This window comes from Phoca vitulina, unplaced genomic scaffold (assembly GCF_004348235.1).
Source record: "Phoca vitulina isolate PV1807 unplaced genomic scaffold, GSC_HSeal_1.0 scaffold14, whole genome shotgun sequence".
In the NCBI taxonomy this organism is placed as follows: domain Eukaryota; kingdom Metazoa; phylum Chordata; class Mammalia; order Carnivora; family Phocidae; genus Phoca; species Phoca vitulina.
This window is the reverse complement of record NW_022589717.1, coordinates 43,706,557-43,723,250: the sequence shown is the minus strand read 5'-3', so window position 1 is coordinate 43,723,250 and position 16,694 is coordinate 43,706,557. Positions and strand designations below refer to the sequence as shown.

General features: G+C 33.5%; 1 protein-coding gene across 8 annotated transcripts in view; it reads left to right on the top strand.

Annotated features, from left to right (window-relative positions):
* The window catches only part of NEK1 (NIMA related kinase 1), a 226,358-nt gene that overhangs the window by 191,909 nt on the left and 17,755 nt on the right, over window positions 1-16,694 (top strand). For all 8 annotated transcript variants that reach the window (XM_032413176.1, XM_032413181.1, XM_032413179.1 and 5 more), the window contains 5 exons: window positions 365-612; window positions 6,381-6,532; window positions 10,118-10,326; window positions 11,559-11,689; window positions 12,173-12,305. In XM_032413176.1, coding sequence (XP_032269067.1) covers window positions 365-612; window positions 6,381-6,532; window positions 10,118-10,326; window positions 11,559-11,689; window positions 12,173-12,305 — 873 coding nt within the window. The remainder of the gene's footprint in view (window positions 1-364; window positions 613-6,380; window positions 6,533-10,117; window positions 10,327-11,558; window positions 11,690-12,172; window positions 12,306-16,694) is intronic.

Here is a 16,694-nt window from a genome sequence, read left to right as displayed (position 1 = left end):
AACAATATATTTTCACATTTCCTATTTTTTTTTCTTTTTCCTATTTTAATTGGAAATTACATTATTCTGATACTGTGAAAGTAGAAATTCGTTCTAGTGCTAATGACACTTTTTTTTATTATGTTAAGTATTTTAGAACTTGAATTTAATGGAGGTATATAGCAAATTAATCTGCTTTCTGAAAATAAAATCTTATATCCTATCAAAGATTACTTATAAGGTAATATAATCATATCTATACTTTGATTTTGTTTTTCTGATAGAGAGTTTTTGGCTAGATTTGTGTTAAGTACTGTGCTTTTTCAATATCACATAGAGGTTAAGTACTGTATGGACATCACAAAATCTTTCCTTTATACCACAGGACCTGAAATAGGTGATTCTCAGCACCCTAAATGTGATGTTGATAAATCTGTGCAACCAGAGCCATTTTTCCATAGAGTGGTTCTTTCAAAACACTTGAACGTAGTCTCTCAAATTCAGTCAATTCTATGTTCACCAGAAGAATCCTTTCCACTTCGATCTCGCTCTGATTCACCATCAAAAAATAAAAGCCAAAATTCCTTGCTGATTGGACTTTCAACTGGTCTATTCGATGCAAACAACCCAAAGGCAAGTATGCACCTCCAATGGAAAATATCTGTTTAATAACATTTCTTATTTACTGTTTTTCTTTAATAAACCATAATATTGAGTTTTAATCTCTTATACACACACACACACACAAATGAATAAAAACAGTAAGAAAACCTCCATCTTCTCTCTGGGATTCTGAAAAGAAATTGCCATTGAGAGTACAACCAGGACAAAGACTGTTTCATTGGCTCCTTGTTCAGGATTCTTATTATTGGGCCTACTTTTATTTAAGTAAAAGATCCCTCTTACACCGTTTCCCTTTCTCACTACTCAACCCAACTTCCATTTTTCATATAAGACTAAACTTAAGCAATATATTTTAAGTGGACAGAAGTGCTGTTTGCCTAATTTGTATGTAGAAAAGGTAATAGATATTCATATGCACTTTATGGCAAAAAATTTTCAAACTTCTTATCTTTTCTCACTTGCTGTTTTTGAAAATATGTAACCAATTTTTTCTTATTAAGAAATTACAATATTTATAGAAAATTTAAAGGTATAAAGAAATCACATATTTTGTTATATTACTTTTATATATGTAATTATTACATATATAAAATTTTCTGCCAAAATAGAATAGTATGCATATTTTTTGTAACCTGCTTTTCTGTTTAATATGTACTATAAAATTATTACAGATGTTAATATTACAAATTATTATAAAAATAGCATTTTGTCATATCATCAAATAATCTCTTATATCATCTATAATGACCACAAATTCCATTGTGCTACTATGCTAGATATAATTTTTTAACTAATCTATTTTTGTTGGGCCTTTAGGTTTCAATTTTTGTTACAGTAACCACCTACATCTGTATCTTTGACAGTAGCCACAATTATTTTCATAAAATAAATTTATGTAAATGGAGTTCAAAAGTTATATTGTATATTGACTGATTTCCCTTTAAGAAATAGCTTATAATGCCTCAATAGTATGTAAGAGTCTGGACTCTAAAAAGCACCAGCTGTTATCATTCACTTAAAAATTGTGTATTTAGTGAGTAATGATATTTTTAAAAATTTGTGTTTCTGTGTTTACCAGTGGGGTTGGACATTTTTCATGTATTTAAGTCTACATGAGAATGAATTACCTGAATTCTTTTGTCCTTTTTAAATATGTCATTTTGATTTTCAATTTAATTTTCAAATTGGATATGTTTTTATTTTTTGGAGTGTTTTCTTAAGCTTATTTTAAATGTAGAGATTGCGAAATTCTCTCACTTGTCTAATAGCAGTCAAACTTTCAAAGATAATAAACTGTGAAAACAAATTTATGATCTTCAGAGTTTGAGAATAAGACCTATTTATGGTACAGACAAGGATTATCCTATAATTCATGTACTTTCTTTTGTAGTAAAGGTGTATAGCTAACTGTCTTTAGCCCAGAGCTTTTGAATAACTTATTTCTGTGTATAAAGTTAACATTCCTTGCATAATACAATATATTATTTGATTTTCTTTCATGGCCTTAGTTCAGCCTTAGTAGTTCTACGGAAGTACTTACTTGGGAAGTAAGCACAACAAAGCAGATTTCGTGTAGGGGACTGACTGTGAGGGGGAGGGGCAAGAAAAAACCCTAGAAAATCAAAGCAATTTGTAGCCATTTAAGACAAGGACAGAAGGCCATACCTGTCTATCCCTTAAATCTTTGAGGTCATGAGGGGCACCTGGGTGGCTCAGTCGTTAAGCATCTGTCTTCGGCTCAGGTCATGATCCCAGGGTCCTGGGATTGAGCCCCGCATCAGGCTCTCTGCTCAGCGGGGAGTCTGCTTCTCCTTCTCCCTCTGCTGCTCCCCCTGCTTGTGCTCTCTCTCTGTCTGTCAAATAAATAAATAAAAATCTTTAAAAAAAAATCTTTGAGGTCATGCGCGTTCATCACTGGGCCAAAATGGTGACCTTGAAATATGAAGAAAAGGTAAAAATTATTTATAACCATTTAAATAATGTTTACTAAATGGAATAATTTGAGCTCTTACAAAGATTTTTGTTAAAATTCTTTTTAAAAATGTTGTTATGCCACTTGTCTTCTTTTTTTTATTAAAGGAAATCCTCCTTGTACTTTGAATCCTAACCTCTCTCACCTTCTCAAGAATTCACTCATTTACTTTGGTCACACTAGCTTGTATCATCAACTTTTTCCTCTATAATGGATCATTTCCTCAACATGCATATTCTAATAAGTCCCATCATAATTAGCAAACTTCTCATGAGAACATGCCCTTCTCTAGCTACCACCCCTTTCTCTGCTCCCTTTTACAACCAAACATCTTGAGTATGTTATATCTTTACAGTCTCCACTTCCATTCACTTCCAAATACATTCCAACATGACTTTTAGCCCACCCCTCCATTAAAATTGCTTTTGTCAAATCAATTACTAGTATATTGCCAAATTCCCAGTACCTTTTTCTCTCTCACCTTTCTTGACTTTTCTTCTTCCAACACAGTTGATATACACTTTATTTTTAAAATAGTTTTATCTCTTGGCTTTCTTTATATCATATTTTCCTCTGCACTCATGTGTCACCCTTCAGTCTCCTTTACTGGTGGCTACTACTCTAACAGATCTCTTTAAAGGAATGTGTATTCTTGGGCGCCTGGGTGGCTCAGTTGGTTAAGCGACTGCCTTCGGCTCAGGTCATGATCCTGGAGTCCCTGGATCGAGTCCCGCATCAGGCTCCCTACTCGGCAGGGAGTCTGCTTCTCCCTCTGACCCTCCCCCCTCTCATGTGCTCTCTCTTTCATTCTCTCTCTCTCAAATAAATAAAATCTTTTTAAAAAAATGTGTATTCTATCATCATGTAAAATGTTCTATAAATGTCAAGAATTAAGTCAAATTGGTTGATAGTGCTGTTCAAATCTTCTTTATCTTTACTAATTTTTTTGTCTGTTGTATCTAGTTATATCATTTGTTGAGAAAAGAATGGAAAAAACTATATAATTATCTATCTTTTCATTTGCGTCAATTTTTGTTCCATGTATTTTGAAATTTTTTTATTGAGTGAGTAAAAATTTAGTATTACTATTCCTTCTGGATGAATTGATAGGTTTATTGTTATGAAGGGTCCCTTTTTGTTTGATAGTGTTGTTCATCTTCTGTGTTCTTACTGATTTTCTTTCTACTTGTTTATCAGCTACTGAAAAAGGAGTATTGAAATTTCCAGTCAATTGAATGTAAATGAATAATCTTTATATCTTCTTGATAAATTGCCTTCTTTATCATTATGAAATGGCTCTCCTTATTCTTGGTCATATCACCTTGTTCTGAAATCTATTTTGTCTGGTTTTAGTATAGCCATTCCAGCTGTCTGATGATTAGTATTTGTAAGGTGTATATATATATTTTACCTTCTTGTAATCACACTGATTTTTATGTAGAATTTTTTGTAGCTGTCACGTTGTCAAGTCTTGCTTTTTAACCAGTCTGACAACCTCTTTTATTTAAAGTGATTAGACCATTTACTTTTCATGTAATTTTCGATGTATTATTGGTATGACTGAGTTTAAACCTACCATTTTGCTATTTTTTTTTTATTTTTCTCTTATCTTTTTTTTTTTTTTTTTTTTTTTTTTTTTTTTTATTTATTCATTTGAGAGAGAATGAGATAGAGAGAGAGCATGAGACGGGGGAGGGTCAGAGGGAGAAGCAGACTCCCTGCCGAGCAGGGAGCCCGATGCGGGACTCGATCCCGGGACTCCAGGATCATGACCTGAGCTGAAGGCAGTCGCTTAACCAACTGAGCCACCCAGGCGCCCTGTCTCATCACTTTTTCTGTTCTTATTTTACTTTTATTCTCCCTTCTTTCGGATTGAGTATTTTTAGCATTTTATTTTATCTCTACTATTTGCCAGTATAGACCTTTTCAAAAACTTAGTTGTAATTCTCAGCTTTCAAGATGCAGTTTTAGCTTTTTACAGTCTTCCTTCAAATAATATTACACCACTTCACATATGACATAAGAACCTTTTCACAGTGTACTTCCATTTCCACCCTCTTGTCTATTCTTTTGGCATTGTTGTCTTGTATTTTACATCCACATGTAAATTTTTATTGTTTTTGCTTTAAACATTCAGGAATAACAGACAGCCCCTGTCCACCAACCTATGTGGTTCTCTTCATTTTTTGAGAAAAAGTAGAACTTAACCAACAACAAAAACATCTAAAAAATCTATCAAAGAAGACTGTGAACATGAAGCATTTTTAATATAGGACAGATAGCTGTTGGACTGATGGGTGCAGAGACCCATTCCAAGAGGAAAATTGCCAAATTACATACCTCTCGAAATTTCTTTCTACTGTACTATTTTATGTTAGGTTAGGAAAGCTATTTTAATTAGTGAAAGGAATAAACTAAAATTGAGATTTTTTTTACCAGGGTTAGAATTTATCTCAGCCTAAAAAATATTGCATCTTTATAGAGTCCCCTTGAATTTAGGTATATAATGCATATATGCTATATATTTTTGATTTTAGCATCTACCTGGAGAAAATGTCACTATATGCATATTTTGCACACTGCTGGTTTATAATATACATGGTTCAAATAATAAACAAGTCAAGCATAAATTCTGCCAACAGTGGGAGATTCAGCAAAATAAATATCTTCAGTACCATCATTAAGTGTTTTAACAAGCAATGTATCTTCACCATCTTGTAGTTCATAACTATTTTTTTCTTGTGCTGTAATATGTAAATTATGTTCAAATAATGGAAATCTATTCTTTTTTATTCTCAAAAACAGATTGTACCAATTAAATTGGCAAAGTATATAAATTTTCATTAATATGCTAAACATTGTGTTTTCTTCACAGTCCCCAATCTGGTGTAGGATTCTTACCAGGGCCTTAGGAGTTAGGTTTCCCAAATCTCACAGGTTCCTTTATGGTTATTAACCGAATTCTGAGGCTTATGTATATAGACATTTGTTTCATTGTCCTGTCTATCCATCACATTCTAATTGCTGATAGGTTGGTGGACAGGGGCTATTTCTGTTATTCCTGGTCTTATCCAAACAAATTCAAATTTTAAACACCTCAACTGTACATTGTTTTTTTCTCAAGTCAGTTTCTTCTCACCTGCTGCCATAAATGATTCTCGGTATGAACATCAAATACCTGTCTTTCTAGCCTTGCCTTCTTGTGGGAAAGGCTCCAATTACAGTCCCTTGTTCACGGAAGTGATATTGGACTTTTTCATTTTTGCACTAATATGAAGTTCCTTATTTAACCATTGTTGGCTACCCAGCAGGCCCTATGATACAAAGGGCCACTAATTATGTGTGATAGTGCTTTGCCAAGCTTCAGACTAACTCAGTTCAGGATTTGGGGAAAATATATGGGGAAGATTGGCCATAGGAAAGTGTGAGAGAAAGAGAGACAATAAAAGAGGGACAGTGTGGGTCTTGAGTGAGAAGGAGCAAATTGGCAGTTTCTGGCACCGCCTGATTTCTGACAGATTTCTAATTCCATTCCCTGGGCATACCCCAACTAAACACCTCTCCCTGCCTTTTAATGGTGACTTAAGTGAATCCCTACCAGTTTAGTTTACTCACTGAAAAAATACAGAGCTGAAATTCAAGAAAATTAGGTTCTAATCTTAGACGAGTCACCTCTGGAGCTTCTAACTCTAAATATATGATATAAAATAAAAAATTAGTATTAGCTCTAACTGTCTAATTTTTTTAGTTCATTTTTATTTTCTAATGATCTTACTCCTACTAAGAAATCTGTTGACTTTTTTAGATGTTGAGGACATGTTCACTTCCAGATCTCTCAAAATTGTTCAGAACACTGATGGATGTTCCCACTGTAGGAGATGTATGTCAAGACAATCTTGAAATAGATGAAATTGAAGATGAGCATATTAAAGAAGGACCTTCTGATTCTGAAGACATGTGAGTTTGATGTCATTAATAAATACTAGCACTAACAGAATTTCTGAGTTTATGTGAACTCTTGAGATTTAACTCACCTAGACAGTTTTTTTTTTTTTTTTAAGATTTTATTTATTTATTTGACAGAGACACAGCGAGAGAGGGAACACAAGCAGGGGGAGTGGGAGAGGGAGAAGCAGGCCTCCCATGGAGCAGGGAGCCTGATGCGGGGCTCCATCCCAGGACCCTGGGATCGTGACCTGAGCCGAAGGCAGACGCTAAACGACTGAGCCACTCAGGCGCCGCCACCTAGACAGTTTTAAAAAATTATCTGTAACTGATTTTTCACCACTCCTTTGCCTTTTTACAACATATTTAAAGTATAGTCATGTAAGTTTTGATATGTATATTTGCCTCTAGGTAATATAATGACTGACTCTCACTTGAGGAATATGAGAAAATGCTTTCTGTGTGTGCTTTCTGTCATATTCACCACTGAGCATCTAGCACATTGACTTGTCCATGGTACATGCTTAATAAATATTGCTTAAATGAAGGAGTATTAGCAGGATAATGACTGTTTAAAAGTTTAACACCACATGATACAGGGATTGCAATGGAAAATGTGAAATATGAACTATTCTACAGTTCCCCAGGGAAAAGAGCAGAAAGCCTCTACATCTCTCTCCTGCCATGTATGATTTCAAAACCATGACCGTGGGAAGTTAGCAGGTAGACTAGTTGTTTTGTTTGCATATGTGTGTGCACATGTGTGTTCTGCATGTAACTTAATTGCTTTCACAGAATTCCTTTCTTCATGATTCATAGGGAATCTAGAATCCAAGAGGCAAATTTAACCAACACTTCTGAGAACTGTAGGAAGTGATAGCCCCTTAGACAGTACAAGTAAGCCCTCCCCCACCAGACAAATGTTACCCAATATGGGGGGGGAAATAAAGTGTTTGAGAAGGTATAGTGTATTCAAATCATCAGGAAAATATGGTATAAAATATTGGGATTTTTATGATTTATTATCTGATATTTTTGAACTTAAGTTTCTACATTTTACATCTTTTAATAGAAAAAAACTGTGTTTGGATATGATCGATATCCAATTAGACGTCAGTCTCATGATTTTTACCCCCCTATACTAGTTGAGCCAGAGCCACCGAATCTGGCACATATTATTTTCTGGTTTTTTGTTTGTTTGTTTTTCTTAAGCCTTGACTCTTGTTTCTTAAATTTTTAACCAAACTGTGTCTATTAAAAGTTTTGCCCCCCGCCTTTTCATCTTTCATAGAGTTCTTTATATCTTTGCTAGTGTCCTCAGATTTTGCAGGAAGTTACCCTTTTATCCTTGTTTTCTTCTGCTTGGCTATAGTCATAAGCACTTTAACTATGTGTTTTTATTGAGCTTCTTGGAGAACATGACAATGTATCAGCACCTTTATGGTTGACAGAGTACTAGGTAACAGGTTTTCCTCAAAGTTTATATAAAGTCATCAGTTTTTATCTGACTGCACAGTAACTTGTTTGTGGCTTGTGTTCTTTTAATTACTAGTTGATGACAGAATTTTATTTTAAAATTTAAATTAGAAGTTTTTAATATTAACTTAAAATTTTGAAAACCAAGTTATTTTTTAAAGTAAGTTAGTCCATACCAGGAAATTTTACTTGGTGTTTTCCTTGGGATTTTTTTCTCTTTTTTTGGTCCAAACTTCACTCAAGGTCATATAATAAGAAAATCTACTAAAATGTGAATTCAGGGCCAGATTTTAAAATACATCTTTCAAAAAGATGTTAATCTTATACTTTTCTTATAATGGCAGACTTGGCAGCCCCATTTACTTCAATACCATCTGTAGTGGGCACTAATTCCTCTGGGTTGGCCATAGGAAGATTTTATCAACAGGTCATTATTTAATCATTGTTGTAATGGTACATAGTGGATGTGCATATTATGTTAGTCTTGTAATTAAATATAAAGTTAAATGCTACTAATAGGATGATCCAAAAAATTAGACATACTCTCTTTCTCATTTTAATTAGATGCTTTGCTTTTCTATACCTGCTACAAAGTCAGAGTGTAAAAGTTTGTACACATAAATAGAAAATAAAGATATTTCTACTTTAAAAGAGTATTTTCTTTTCCATTAATGGAAATTGTATTTAAGATGTTGCATAATACCATTTCTATTTTAGCTTTTTAGTAAATACTTATTTGATTGGAATCTAAACTTGAAGGCTTTACTCAGCTTTTGTGTCCTGTTCAGCATCACTTTTCTGGTGGATGAAATCCTCAACATGGGTACATAATCTCTTTCAGAAGACTTCACTTATCTAAAATATCAATTAACTCTTAATCTATAGACTTTTCCCTATGCACACCACTTTAGGAGAAAGAGGCAAATCATAAGAGAAAGTTGATGAATATGTTTTTGGGGTATTGCAGAAGTGGTGAGAAGACCTAGATTTCAATCTTTATTAGCTATTTATTGATTGTGTAGCCTTGAGCAAATCATTTAAACACTTCGATTCAATACCCACGTCTCTGAAATGAGTTATGAGTTATGTGTAGATAAAATTTTAGTAATAGGATAAAACTGCTTAATAAACTAAAGTACTATATAAATCGAGGGTATTATTTGCATAAATTAATTCCAGCATCTATAATCCCTTGAAAATAAAATTAATATCCTGAGCAATGCCTTGGAAACAAGATAATCCAGTGAAGATTATTACGGTTAGTATATTCTAATTATTCAGTAAAGTCCATTTGTTATGTATTTTAGAAATGTTTTCAAGAATAAGCATCTAAAGATAAGATTTCTGGTGACTATTTTATTCATTAGATCATCCTATTAACCTGAATGTATAATTCCCTAAGTGTTTCCGTTTCTAAAAGTTTAAATGTCCAATGAGTGTTTATATGGGAAGCCTGTCATATAGTATATTATTATACGTCCACACAAAGATTTTGCTAAATGTTCAAAATTACCTAGAAGAAAAATATTTGAATATTAAGTATTTTTTTTTAGAAAGCAAGTGAAAAGTCTTTTTTAGTCTGGCCTCTTAAAATACTGAAACATTTTTTCAAAGTTTAAGAAGTGAATAATATTGATAGTTATGTGATTCTGTTTTAGCAAGTCAGGATCATTTTATTTTTTTTAATATTTTATTTATTTATTTGACAGAGAGAGACACAGCGAGAGAGAGAACACAAGCAGGGGGAGTGGGAGAGGGAGAAGCAGGCTTCCCGCAGAGCAGGGAGCCCAATGCGTGGCTCGATCCCAGGACTCTGGGATCATGACCTGAGCTGAAGGCAGACGCTTAACAACTGAGCCACCCAGGCGCCCCAAGTCAGGATCATTTTAAACAAGTCATCTTCTGGCTTATGTATTCCAGAATATGTGCCATGTGCTATATTTATAATTGTATTAATCTTCATTTACTTTGTTAAAAACTACTATGTAGGTTTTTTCAGATTTCTTTTTATCCACTATTAGTACTTTTAAGCAGAAAGGAGTGCACGTATATTGAATTGAAGTAAAATTTCAAAATAAGGTGACATTTTGGTAATGTTTAGTTTAATTTTTAATATTTCAGTGTTTTTGAAGAAACTGACACAGATTTACAAGAGCTTCAGGCCTCTATGGAACAGTTACTTAGGGAACAACCTGGAGAAGAATACAGTGAGGAGGAAGAATCAGTCTTAAAGAACAGTGACATAGAACAGACTGCAAATGGGACAGATCTGGCAGATGAGGATGACAATCCCAGCAGTGAAAGTGCCCTAAATGAAGAATGGCATTCAGGTACGTTGTCATGATCATGGGACTTTTTTTTTTTTCAATGTATACAAATATTTCAAGTAGAGTATATTTTTCTGATACCTGATATGAACAGTTTCCAAATTTAAATAAAACTGAAGTATGCTTCTGTGTCTCTGACTTTTATTTATTCTTAATCTTTTCACACAAATGCCCATATACATTTGTTCCATTTCTTTCCCATTAAATTTTGGAAATGCTTTTGAAGCATTTTTATTGCTTTCTTATCTTTCTTGACTTATTTTTCTAGTACTAAAGATAACAGCCTAGTTTTCTTTTTTTTTTTTTAATAAAGATTTTATTTATTGACAGGGACACAGCGAGAGAGGGAACACAAGCAGGGGGAGTGGGAGAGGGAGAAGCAGGCTTCCCGCCGAGCAGGGAGCCTGGTGCAGGGCTCAATCCCAGGACCCTGGGACCATGACCTAAGCCAAAGGCAGACGTCCAACGACTGAGCCACCCAGGCGCCCCAACCTAGTTTTCTTAGCACTTTATATTATACAGAGAGCTTCCACATACAGTGGTTAACCAGCAGGGTTAATGCTGAAAGCAGTTTTTAAAACCTTGACTTTTTTTTTTAAACTGTTCTTTGTTCATAGCATTACCCCTAAGATGCATAGGAAATATGTGTATTTTGAGAACTATATAATGTTTATTTGGGAAGAAGAGTTAATGTGAAAAGGAACAATTCTTCAGTAACTTTGTCTTTTACTAGAATGTATCCAAGTGTCTTGGACATATTCATGACATAAAACATATATAGCATTTATAATACTTTCTAAATGCTTTACTAAAGTTTTATGATATGTAGCATAAGTCATCTGCCTCCTGCATGATTTTTCATGTTTTGGCCTATGTTTAATGTCAACTTTTTAAAAACAGTTAGGGTTGGTTTGCCTGAGTGCAGAACATATGGGTATGCTTTTTTCATTTTTTACTCCATTAGAATGTTTTTATTCTAATCTGGTTTACTGTTTATGTCTATAAAAGAAAAGATTCCCAAAGTAACAGTCTTGTTAAGACATTTATATACATTGATTTCCTGCAAAAATTGTAATGACAAAAACCTTATATTGAAAGTACAAGTGGTCTTTCAGTGACATCACTCATCAAAAAGAATTTTAGTCTGTTAGGGTAAGAATTATTTTATTCATTCTTTATTTTTTAAAGATTTTATTTTTTTTGTCATAAAATATCTTTTTATTTCTGTTTTTTAGATAACAGTGATGGTGAGATTACCAGTGAATGTGAATATGATAGTGTCTTTAACCATTTAGAGGAACTGAGACTTCACCTGGAGCAGGAAATAGGCTTTGAAAAATTCTTTGAGGTTTATGAGAAAATAAAAGTAAGTAAAATGTCAATTAAAACATTTAAGTTTGGGGTACCTGCCTGGCTAAGTAGGTGGAGCATCCAGTTCTTGATCTCAGGGTCATGAGTTCAAGCCCCACCTTGGATGTGGAGCCTACTTAAAAAAAAAAAAATTAATTTTGAAATATGCTCTTTTTGGTTTTGTTTTTCTTTGTTTTTTTTTTTTAATATTTATTTGAGAGAGAGAGCATGAGCAGGGGGAGCGGCAGAGGGAGAGGGAGAAGCAGGCTGCCCACTGAGCAGGGAGCCTGATGCGGGACTCGATCCCAGTGGGATCCCAAACTGAGCCAAAGGCAGATGCTTAACCAACTGAGCCACCCAGGTGCCCAAAATATGCTCTTTTTGAATTACTAGTGAAATGTCAGTGACTTTTATAGGTCAGTAGATTTATTATAAATAATAAAGTCTCTAGAGAAAGTTAATATTCATATATTAATTTATATTTGGAAATTTGGTATAGGCTGTTCATGAAGATGAAGATGAAAATATCGAGATTTGTTCAACAATAGTTCAGGATATTTTAGGAAATGAACATGAACATCTTTATGCCAAGATTCTTCATTTAGTCATGGCAGATGGAGCCTATCAAGAAGGTAAGATTTCCTCAGTCTTTATATTTTAAGTAAATGTGCAAAAAACAGGATGACAAATGTAAATTGCTGAGCTTTTTATCACATGCGTTTTGGTGAGATCTATATTGGAATCATACCCCAGTACTAATAGCAATTATAAAATTAACCATGTCATATACTGTTAGTGATTCTATCATTTTTATTGACTTAAGTCCTTTAAGTTCATATTTTTACTTAATTTATAAGTAACATTTGAATGAGATTTTTTTGAAAGACTCCTTATTGGACAGCTCTAGAAATTAGAATACTTTCTTATCAAGGATGTAGAAGTAAACTTTTAGACATACATGCTTCAGCAATATGTACAATTTCTCCTAAGTAATACCAAATATAGTCTCTTCCATTCACAGTAGATGGAATTCATTTATAGTGATTTGAATGTAAACCATTTTTATATTTGGAAAATATTTACCTATAGAATCACTTAAAATATATTAGAACTTTACTGAAAATTATTAAAGTTAAAAATGGTGTTTCCCCTTAAATTTAGTCAAGAGCACTAAACGTGGTACCAGACCAGTGGTATAGTCCTGACTCTGACAAGCTGGTAATGTGACATTAAGTGATTTATTTTAAGTTTCAGTTTCCACTGCTATAAAAGTTTGGTCACCATTTTAATGCACTATGAATTGTTTTCAAAGTGCTTATCAAGTGCTTCTTATAGCCTCATACTTTATTACTATGGACATTAAAAAACAGTCTTTGCTTACATGTTGAATTTGGAAGATGAGACATTAAGTATATGAAAATGTAAAACTGTATATAAAATGCATATTCTAAAATACTTTTCAGTGCAGTAGGAATTGGAGAAGGGAAGCTTGGATTATAAAAAATGGAAAGAAATGTAGAGCCATAATAACATGTCAGAAAACAGTGAAAATTAATGTATATTAGAGTTAATATTGGAAGCTTCTTACAGAAAATAGTCTTCATTGTATGGAAGTGTTGAATCACTGTATTGTGCACTTGAAACTAATATTACACTGTTAACTAACTGGAATTTAAATTTAAAAAAGAAAATTAGTCTTTGTGATTAGATACTGTGAAGTGTTTAAAATACATAGAGGAAATCATTGAAGGTTTGTGAACTGAAAGAACTGACGGAGTGAAGGAGATGTTTTATAAAGTTCAGTCTCGTAGTAGTATTCTGGATAACTTGGAGAGTCCTAAGATCGCAAATAAGATCTGTTTTGAAGCTGTAGATGCCTTTGGGCACAAGATGGTGAATACCTGGATTTAGTGTTCATACGAGTGGAGCGTTAATATTCAGTTCAGGTATTTCAGAGCCAGGCTTTTAATAAAAATATTTGATATTTTGACTCATGAAAAATCAAGTTTCCGAAAAACAAATTCAAGAATGTCTTTTATTTTGGGAGCAACTTCATTTAGTTAAGTTATAGACTTATTTATATTGACCATAAAGCTCAGCCAAAAAAAAAAAAAAGTTTTTGAATTGGTTAAATGTAAGTAAAAATCTTCTAAAAACTCTAATAGTTATTGTTAAGTTAAAACTAGAAAATCTTCAGGTACAGTGAGTACTCCACTGCATCTTCATTACTATTCTTACCTTAACAAAATAACTGTCAAGAAAATGTTAGGGTCATTAGCAACAAGTAATGGATTGAATATATGCCAGTAATTAATGCTGCATATGTTCTTAATTATGGTTTTCTTTAGCCTGCTTAATAATTAAGATGATCACAAATAGGCAAAAACAGAATAATGTTTCATTATGTATGGTAGTGCTATGAAACCTATCAAAAGAAACTTAGGGGCGCCTGGGTGGCTCAGTCGGTTAAGCATCTGCCTTCAGCTCAGGTCATGATCCCAGGCTCCTGGGATCGAGTCCCACATTGAGCTCCCTGCTCACTGGGGAGCCTGCTTCTCCCTCTGCCTCTGCCTGCCACTCCCCCAGCTTGTGCTCTCTCTCTCTCTGACAAATAAATAAATAAAATCTTTAAAAAAGAAACTTAAAGGAGCTCCTTTCTTTTCTTTTTAACTTTTTTATTTGACTAAAGTTGACGCACAATGTTATATTAGTTTCAGTTGTACAACATAGTGACTTGACAAGTTTTACTTTATGCTGTGCTCACCACAAGTATAGCTACCGCCTGTCACCAAACAATGCTATTACAGTATCATTAATTATATTCCTTATACTATGCCTTTTCTTCCCATGATTTGTTCATTCCATAACTGGAAGCCTGTATCCCCCACTCTTCTGCACCCATTTTGCCAGTTCTCTCAACCCCCTCTCTGGCAACCATCAGTTTTTTCTATGTATTTGTAAGTCTGATTCTGCTTTTTGTTTCCTTATTCTTTTTATTTTATTTTATCTTAGATTCTACATATGAGTGAAATCATATGGTATTCCTCTTTCTCAGTCTGACTTATTTTACTTAGCAAAATACCTCTGGATCCATTTATGTTGTCACAAAGGACACACTCTCATCCTTTTTTATGTCTGTATGATATTCCAGTGCATGTGTGTATGTGTGTGTGCATGCACACATATACAACATCATATCCATTCATATGTTGATGAACACTTAGGTTGCTTCCATATCTTGGCTATTGTTAATAATGCTGCAATAAACATAGGAGTGCATATATCTTTTCGAATTCGTGTTTTCATTTTCTTTGGGTAAATACCCAGTAGTGGAATTGTTGGAATAAATGGTATTTCTATTTGTAACCTTTTGAGGAGCTTCCATTACTGTTTTCCACAATGGCTATACCAGTTTACTTTCTACCAACAGTGTGCGAGGCTTCCTTTTTCTCCATATCCTCACCAACACTTGTTATTTCTTATCTTTTTGATATTAGCCATTCTGACATATGTGGGGTAATATCCCATTGTGGATTTGCATTTCTCTGATGATTAATGATATTGAGCATCTTTTCATGTGCCTGTTAGCTATCTATATGTCTTCTTTGGAAAAATGTCTATTTATGTTCTCTGCCCATTTTTTAATCAGATTGTTTGGTTTTTTTGGTGTGGGGTTGTATAACTTGTTTATATATTTTGGGTATTAACCCCTTACCAGATATATCATTTGCAAATATCCTCTCCCATTCAGTAGGTTGCCTTTTTGTTTTGTTGATGGTGTCCTTTACTGTGCAAAAGCTCTTTATTTTGATGGAGTCCCAGTGGTTTGTTTTTGCTTTTGTTTCCCTTGTCTGAAAGGACATATCTAGAAAAATGTTACTATGGCTGATGTCAGAGAAATTACTGTGTTTTCTTTGAGGATTTTTATGGTTTCCAGTCTCGCATTAGGGTCTTTAATTTATTTTTGTGTATAGTGTTAGGACATGGTCCGGTTTCATTCTTTTACATGTAGCTGTCCAATTTTCCCACTAGCATTTATTGAAGAGACTGTCTTTTCCCCATTGTATATTCTTGTCTCCATTGTCATAGATGAATTGACCATATAATTAAAGGTTTATTTCTGGGCTCTCTGTTTTCTTCCATTGATTTATATGTCTATTTTTGTACTAGTACCATACGGTTTTGATTACTACAGCTTTGTAGTATATCTTGAAATCTGGAATTATGATACCTTCAGCTTTGTTTTTCTTTCTTAAGATTGCTTTGGCTATTTGGGTTCTTTTGTGGTTGCATACAAATTTGAGTATTCTAGTTTTATGAAAAATACTGTTGGTATTTTGATAAGGATTGCACTGAATCTGTAGATTGCTTTGGGTAATACATTTTAGCAATATTAATTCTAATCCATGAACATGGAGTATCTTTCCATTTGTTTGTCATCTTCAGTTTCTTTCATCAGTGTTTTATAGTTTTCAGAGTACAGGTCTTTCACCTCTTTGGTTTATTCCTAGGTATTTTATTCTTTTTGGTGCAATTGTAAATGGGGTTGTTTTCTTAAATTCTCTTTCTTCTACATCATTATTAGTGTATAGAAATGCTACCGATTTCTGGGTATTAATTTTGTATCCTGAGACTTTACTGAATTATTTATTTTGTCTAGTAATTTTTTGGTGGAGCCTTCAGGATTTTCTTTGTATACTATCATGTCATCTGCAAATAGTGACGTGTTTAACTTCATTGACCAATTTGGATGCCTCTTACATTTTTTTATCATCTGAGTGTTGTGGCTAGAACTTCGTGTTATGTTGAATAATAGTGGCAAGAGTGGACATAAATTGTCTTGTTCCTAATATTAAAGGAAAAGCTCTCAGTTTTTCACCATTGAATATGATGTTAGTTCTGGGGGTTTCATATATGGTCTTTATTATGTTGAGGTATGTTCCCTCTAAACCTATTTGGTGGAGAGTTTTTATGAAGGGATGTTGAATTTTATAAAATGGTTTTTCTGCATCTATTGATGA